The sequence below is a fragment of the Bison bison genome, unplaced genomic scaffold (genome assembly GCF_000754665.1).
Source record: "Bison bison bison isolate TAMUID 2011002044 unplaced genomic scaffold, Bison_UMD1.0 scf7180017845411, whole genome shotgun sequence".
Lineage (NCBI taxonomy): Eukaryota > Metazoa > Chordata > Mammalia > Artiodactyla > Bovidae > Bison > Bison bison.
Window position 1 is genome coordinate 11,220 of NW_011475984.1, and position 8,369 is coordinate 19,588.

At 39.3% G+C, this 8,369-nt stretch overlaps 1 protein-coding gene across 4 annotated transcripts in view; it reads left to right on the top strand.

The window, feature by feature from the left end:
* LOC104984558 (zinc finger protein 677-like) overlaps nt 1-5,726 on the top strand; it is a 16,191-nt gene extending 10,465 nt beyond the window's left edge. For 2 of the 4 annotated variants that reach the window (XM_010834374.1, XM_010834364.1), the window contains 2 exons: nt 327-453; nt 1,250-5,726. In XM_010834374.1, coding sequence (XP_010832676.1) covers nt 327-453; nt 1,250-2,733 — 1,611 coding nt within the window. In that variant the 3' untranslated portion in view covers nt 2,734-5,726. The remainder of the gene's footprint in view (nt 1-326; nt 454-1,249) is intronic. The other 2 variants (XM_010834353.1, XM_010834382.1) reach the window with 2 other exon arrangements.
* Nucleotides 5,727-8,369: the final 2,643 nt, after the last annotated feature.

An 8,369-nucleotide genomic window follows, 5' to 3' on the forward strand; every position in this document is an offset into this window, starting at 1 on the left:
AGCCCAGAAAAATAAAGTCTGACACTGTTTCCACTGTTTCCCCATCTATTTCCCATGAAGTGATGGGACCAGATGCCATGATCTTCGTTTTCTGAATGTTGAGCTTTAAGCCAGCTTTTTCACTCTCCTTTAAAAGTGGCTAACTTTGTTAATATGAATTTCACCTCAGTTAAAAAAAAATTGGAGGATTGTAACTTGCTCATAATTATCTTATATAGATCACTCAGAACATTCATTCCAGCCAAGCCAGTCCTTACACGTCTGATTCTGTAAGACTGATTTTCAGAACTCTCTCCCTATTCATTTGGTGAAATATTTCCTTTCAGGGACTGTTTACATTCAAGGATGTGGCTGTAGAATTCACTCAGGAAGAGTGGGAATGCCTGGATCCTATTCAGAGGGCCTTGTACAGGGATGTGATGCTGGAGACCTACAGGAACCTGCTCTCCCTGGGTGAGGAAAATGTCTCTGTTTGTAATTTTTTCCCATACAAATGTTCTCTCTGACCTTAGGTAACAAATTTCCAGAACATTTATTGTACACTATATATGTATATTTTTGCCATATAATTGTACTCCATGAAATCCCATAGTTGAGATTTCAGACAGTTTTCCTTAATTCTTAAACTTTATACATGTGTGTGTTGATCTGAGCCTGATATTTCAAAAGTCAGTGCTTCTCAAGATACTTTTTACTTTGCCTATCATGTGTTCCTTCTGGAATGAAAAAAAATTTTTTTGTACTTACTCAAGAGTCTTTTAGAATTCCAGAGACTATTATTTTGTATAATTGTGGTTATTTATTAACTTACTTGCTAGATTTATCTTTATTTATGAAAATGTATCAATTATTGTGATGTATAGATTTGTAAAAATATTTTTTCTTGCATCATGTTCACATGTGATTAAACAGTATTATAAAGATTAGGGATTAGGGAAGACAGTCTCGAATCTCAATTATGATTTCATGCCTCCAGTTCTGTAAGCCAGTACGTAGATAGACTTTCTACTTATGGAGTATCATTTAATTATCCAAGTTATATGGCAAAAAAGTGTGCGTTGTACATTGTATGTACTTGAAATTTTATTATCTGAGATAAGAGAAAACATTAATGCTGGAAAAAGTACAAAAAGAAAACTAAAAGAACTGTCATAGTGTTTGAAGACCATGATTGAAGAACTTTTGTGGTCGTTGTATTATTTTTGTGTGTCTAATTCAACATGAAATATTTTCCAACTCTGTGTAATAGGAAGCTATTCTGCCACATTTGCAGTCAAGGAATTATCATCCCCAAAAGAGGACATCAGTAAAGGAGAATTATGCCACCTAATGACATTAGAGAAAAATGAAACTTATGGCATCAAGGATTTTGACCTCAAGGAAATCTGTGAAAATATGCAGGAGAGTGAAAGTGAGTGGGGATATGATGCAAGAAACGACAAAGAAGTGCTTTTGACCCACAACAAAAATCTCAGTCAGAAGGAAGATCAGGATAATAAATCCTTAATTAATTTTCCTCAGAGTGTTTCTGTAAGAAGTAATACATATGAATATTTCACGCACGACAAGCCATTCATAAGAAATTTGTTAACAATGAAAGATAACATAATCATCGCTGGACACAATATAAAGTGTTTGGACAGTAGAACTGGAGCAAGACTGCAGGCACAGGTGGCTGAACTGCAGAGATTTACAACTGAGGAGAAAATGTATGGAGGCACTCAACTTGAGAAGTCAGTCAGCAATGGTTCCTCAGTTTCCTCACTTCATCAAATTCCTCCTAGTGTGGAAACCACTGTGTTATCTGCACAACACAGGAAAACACACACTCGAGAAAAATCTTACAACTGTAATGACTGTGGGAAGGCCTTTAGCAAAAAATCAAACCTCACAAATCACAAGAGAATTCACTCTGGACAGAAACCTTACAGATGTAGTGACTGTGGCAAAGCCTTTAACCACCAGTCCCACCTTATAGCACATCAGAGAGTGCATGCAGAAGAGAAAGCATATAAATGTGGTGTCTGTGGCAAGGTCTTTAGTCGAAATTCACATCTTGCAAATCATCAGAGGATGCACACTGGAGAGAAACCTTACAAATGCAATGAATGTGGCAAAGCTTTTACCCAATTTTCACACCTTAGCAGACATCAGAAGATGCATGCTGGAGAGAAACCACACAAATGTAATGAGTGTGGCAAGCATTTTACCCAGCGTTCAAACCTTATGGCACACCAGAGAATTCATACAGGAGAAAAACCTTTTAAATGTAATAAATGTGATAAGGCTTTTATTGAACGGTCACAGCTTTGGGGTCACGAGAGAACTCATACTGGAGAGAAACTTTACAAATGTGATGAGTGTGGAAAAGCCCTTACAAGACATTCATATCTTACGCAACATAAAACCATCCACACTGGAGAAAAACCTTACAAATGTAATGAGTGTGGCAAAGCTTATACCCAGTTTGCAAGCCTCACGAGGCATCTGAAAATACACACTGAAAACAAACATATGCCTCACACATATGGAAACGCTTTTATTCAAAGCTCAAAGTTAAAACAATTCAGACAAAATTTCTGCATGTATTCCAGCCTTACTCAGCTAATGGGACTCTATCAGGGTGGAAAAACACATACAGATGCCCAGCAGACACATGAAAAGATGCTCAGCATCATTAATCATCAGGGAAATGCAAAACACAAAGTCAATGAGATCCCACATTATAGTTAGACAGACAATAAATAACAAGCATTAGCAGTGCTGTAGAGAAAAGGGTACTCTTGGGCCTTGGTGCTGGTATTGTAAATTGGTGCATCATTTATGCAAAACAGTATGAAAGATTCTCAGAAATTAAAAAACAAAAAACCTGTTATGTGAGCCAGGTTTCGCACTTCTGGCCATTTACTGGCAGAACAGAAAAACACTAATTTGAGAAGATATAGGCACTCTTAATATTCACTGTAGCATTATTTCCAATAGCCAAGATATGGAAGCAACCTAAATATCCATTAATAGATGAAAAATCAGAGGATATGTGTACAAGGTGCACACACAAACACACACACACACACAGGAATATTAGCCATAAATAAAGAAGTCTAGCCATTTGCAACAACATGGATGGATCTAGAGGATTATACTAAGTGAAAGAAGTCAGATGTAGAAAGACAAATACTGCATGATCTCCTTATATGTGGAATATAAGAAACAAAACACAGTGAAAACAGCTTCATAGATAATGAAGAACAAATGCCTGGTTGTTGCCAGAAGGAAGGGTGGTGTGGTTCCAGGTAAAAGAGATGAAGAGAACCAAGCCATACGAATTCCTAGGTATTTATATATGTCATGGGACTGTTACATCCTGTGTAAGGAAGATGTTTAAAAATATTGTGATGACATAGAGGATAGATGGCTACACACATCATTGTAATTGTTTTTATAAAGCAAATGTTGCCTCGTGTGTGTAGTACAGCTAAAATGAACAGTTACAATCAATTATATTTCAATAAAAGAGATTCAACCTTAGAGAGAAACCATACAAAACTAATGTATATGATTTTTAATATTTACTTGATTGAATTTTTGTTATTTATACTAAATCTGCAGACATCAAAAGGACAATAAGGGACTGTTAAAAATACTCTACACGTATATACTTGAAAACATATGTGAAATGGTAAAGGTAAAAAGAAAAGTGAAAGTGAAGTCACTCAGTCGTGTCCGACTCTTTGCGACCCCATGGACTGTAGCCTACCAGGCTTCTCCATCCATGGGATTTTCCAGGCAAGAGTACTGGAATGGGCTGCCATTTCCTTCTCCAGGGGATCTTCCCAACTCAGGGATTGATCCCGGGTCTCCCACATTGTAGGCAGGTGCTTTACCGTCTGAGCCACCAGGGAAGAACCTACCCTAAATCACACATGTGAAACAGATCATTTGAATGAATACTTTGAATTACAGAATTAATGTGTAATTTTTATCTGTGGAGGGATTACATACTACAGTATGAAATACAAGACTATCCTTGATTATAACGAGCAATGTCATTCGGATACCTGCCAGAACAGCCTTTCTGTTTCTATTCATCACTGTTCATTCTGTTCATTATCAGTTTCAGAGACTCTTAAGGACAAGATTTGGGGTTTGAGGATTGGAGGACTATTGTATATGATGCTTTAGGTCACTAACCATTGCTCTAAAAAGAGCAGTGTTTAAAAAAATTTTTTTAATAGATGACATCATTATTTTTTGCTAAGGTGTTCATTTACCTTTTTAAAACCATCATTCCCTCATCCCAGTTTTATAATTGACATATATCAACTTTAAACTGTACAGCAGAATGGTCTGATTTACATGTATTATGAAATCATTAAGTTTACTTAGCATCCATCATCTCATATGGGTACAATAAAATGAGAAAAATAATTTTTTTTCCTTTTAATGAGAACTGTATTGTTTAAAATACTTTATTCCACACTCTTGATGAATTACCTTCAAATACCTTTGAGAAAAACTTTATATCATAAAGTCAAATCAGTAATGTCTAAATGTAATTTCAGATTATCTATACATTCATTTTGAGGGTAGACAGTTTAACTTTAAAATTATAATATAGCTTAGCTCTTTTCTGTGTTCTTTATCTTGGAATGTATTGTCAAATGTGGGTAACAAAGCCTGTAAGACATGAAGACATTGGGATTTAACTTTTACTTGAAGTATTACCATGTTTGCAGTATTTCTTAGGGCATTTTGTAGGATGTATATTCTGTTTAATATGAATTGTATATTAAGTAAAGCTAGATTATCAACTATCAAATAATGTCATTCCTACACTCACTAACTTTTGTGGCAATATCTGTTTCTTAACATCTACTGCAAGGTATATGTTCTCACATTCTTACATGTGAAAGATATCATATGCAGGAATTGGTAATCATTTGAAATATGGTAATGTTTGGATAGGGTAATTAGCATATTCAAATATTTTCACATACAAATAAGCAAAATGTCTTAGCATGGCACACACGAATAGAAGATATATCCTTACATTTGTAAAAGATCTAGTGAGTAGGATAGATTTTGGGATCTTTATAAGGTAGTTTACTCTGTATTATGCAATATTGCTAGCTCGTCATGGTGACAAGAAAGATATTTCAGCATGGAGTTGATAGTGGAACTTTTCAGCAAACACAGATCAATAGGAGAAACTGACTATAGGCATTCATGAGTCCATTTTGTTCCTGATGAGTTTTGTTTTAATAATTTAAAGGCAGCAAAATGGGCATATTCACAAGAAAAGGATATTTCCTCAATGGCAATAGATTTTTAAACGTCTCCTGTAATATTAAGAAACAAATGTAAATTATTAGTGATCAAAAATGTGACAATACAGTGATGTCATTTGACCTGTGTATATATATTAAACCCTATAAGTTGACTGTCCCCTCAAGTCCTCTCTGCACAGTTGTTAAAGGATAGACTGTATTTGTTACCGACCTGGGTTCTTGGACTGTTTAATCAGCAGAAATTGGTAACAGGCCAGGCAAAGAATTCAGGCAGAGCTTTATTGGAACTCCCTTGGACTGCAAGGAGATCCAACCAGTCAATCCTAAAGGAAATCAGTCCTGAATATTCACTGGAAGGACTGATGCTGAGGCCAAAACTCCAATACTTTGGCTACCTAATGTGAAGAACTGACTCATTGGAAAAGACCCTGATGCTGGGAAAGATTGAAGGCAGGAGAAGGGGATGACAGAGGATGACATGGTTGGATGGCATCACCAACTTGATGGACACAAGTTTGAGTAAATTCTGGGAGTTGGTGATGGACAGGGAAGCCTGGCGTTCTGCAGTCCATGGGTTCATAGAGTTGGACACGACTGAGCAACTGAACTGAACTGCAGCACAGGTGAGAACAAGAAACAGGTGACTTACTCGCTCCCTGAGGCTGGGTGAGCTGGTCTCTTAAACTGGGTGAAGGTGGGGGCAGAGTAGGAGCAGATTGGGTGGGTCCCCCTAGCTGGTCTGCCCAACCCCTTGGTGGTGCTGTGGGCGGGGGACCATGTTCAGTACCCTGCTTTTGTTCTCCTCACCTCTGAAGTGGCAGTTGCAGTTGGGTTTTGGTCTTTTTGTATGTTATTCATAATTTGTCACAGCTGTGCACATAAGCAGTTATTTTTAATAGCTTATGGTTTCTTGGTACTTTAAAAAAACTTTTAAATATATTTTATTTACTTATTTTTGGCTGCACCCTGGGTCTTCTTTACTGCTTGGCTTTTCTCTAGTTGCAGTGGGTGGTGGGAGCTACTCGCTAGTTGCAGTGCACAAGTGGAGAAAGAATCTCAGTGAAATAATTTAAAAATACAGAGTTGCACAAACATAGCTGCTGATGTGGAAAACACTGTAAAGGGGTCAACTTAGAAATAAGCTCAGTCATTTCTTGTTCCAGGTGCCCTCTTCTCTGACCTCTACTCCATGCCAGTAAAAGGAAAGGAAGGGGTAACCTGCAACTGAGTGAATCAAGTCACTGCCCCCACGGAATAAAAACTGCAAATGGAAGTTATCTTCTCAAATAATTACAAGATGCACAAGACCTATAGACACGTGTTTTGCAATTCTCACCCTCATCTGTATGATTTAAACAAATTTTAAATGTACTAGATTCTAAAAACACAACTCCTACATCACAACTTAATTATCCATATCCAAACAGCTGGAGCCAGTTACCCACTCCCTCTACCTGTACTACCAGGTTATTCCATTCCATTCACCTTACCTGTCTCCCTATTCTATCCCTGTGTCTCTTTTTGCTCCCGTCTACCCTCCTGCTGTTTCTCCCCTCCTAGTTCTTCCCTCACACCTGTTCTGCCCCACTCTTCAACTTATTCCCCTCCCCTCTTGCACTCTTTTTCCCCAACCTGTCTGCCCTCAATCTCCATTATTTCTGGTCATTTCTTCCCCTAACTCTCCTACACCTGACACAGGAGGGAAGGGAACAGGGCACAACCCTTAAAATAATGACTCAGTCATTAAACCTATGACAAAATCCAGTTACAACTAATTAGACCCAAGATGGCGGAAGATTTGACTGCCAACAAACCTTGAACCTCATTCTATGCTCGTCGTGACATATTAGTTAAATGACATGCTCATAGGTGCTATGACAGTTCTGACGCCAACTGTCAAAGGCCAGAAAGTGGCGGGGGGGGGTGGCCCAATTCCCAAAAGTCTCCATCTCTCCCTGAAATAGCTTAAATAATTACTCCACTCTCTAGACTGTGAAATTACTCAGCCCCTAAAAACCAACCACCTTGTAGTTCAGGGTCGCTTTCACTTTCTGAGACTGACTACATTCTGCCTATGGAACGTGCATTATCACAGGGCCTCTCACCTTCTGAGATGACCTACTTTCTAGCTATGGAATGTGTGCGGGCACGCGCATCGGCTCAGTACTGTCCGACTCTTTTGCGACCCCCATGGACTTGTAGGCAGCCAGGTTCTTTTGTCCATGGGACTATCCGGGCAAGAATACTGGAGTGGGTTGCCATGCCCTCCTCCAGGGGATCTTTCCGACCCAGGGATTGAATCCATGTCTTCTAAGTAAGTGCCTCCTAGGAGGTCCTGTGGAATGTGTATCTCTCTGAATAAATCTACTCCTTACCTATCACTTTGCCTCTTGCTGAATTACGTCTGCACTGCGATGTAAAGAACCTGAGCATCATTAAGTCCTGAGACCAGGTGTTTAGTATTAATTAAGACCCTGGATTCCAGTCCGCATTGGAGGAGTGTGGTTTCGCTTCTTTCTCCCTAACACTCCCTCCTCACTCTCTGGCACCCCAGGGTGATACGTCTTTCCTGCTCTTCCTCAGCGCTTCTTGCCACTAGTCCTCTTTCTCTCCCAGCACCAGAAGACTCTGAAGGCCACGGTTCCAACTCTTATCTTCTCTCCTGACTCCCTGTGTGAAGTTCCTCGTCACTGCTGCTCTCTAACCTCTGGAGATCGGGCTCTTTATTTCTGTTTGATATACCTGCTACATTCAATCAGGACTTAACTGCTTTCACTTTATCTTCTCTTTCTTTACAAGTCCCTGAGCCATCTTCTATGTTCTCATCGGTTCTCCCTCATGTTTTTCTCTTTCTCAGTCGCTCTGTATCTGCTTCTCTTGATTCCCTTTGCCCCCAAATTTTCAGGGGTGGCGACTGAATAAGATACCCTGGGACCCAAAGAGACCGTTTTCCAACTGAGTTGAATTTGACACGGAACACTGATGTCACACGGGCAGGTCATGGTAGCCCCCTGCCGTAGGGTGATGGGACGGGCTGACAGGAAGGGGAGGCCTGTGGAGCCGAAGGACCGGCGAGGACAG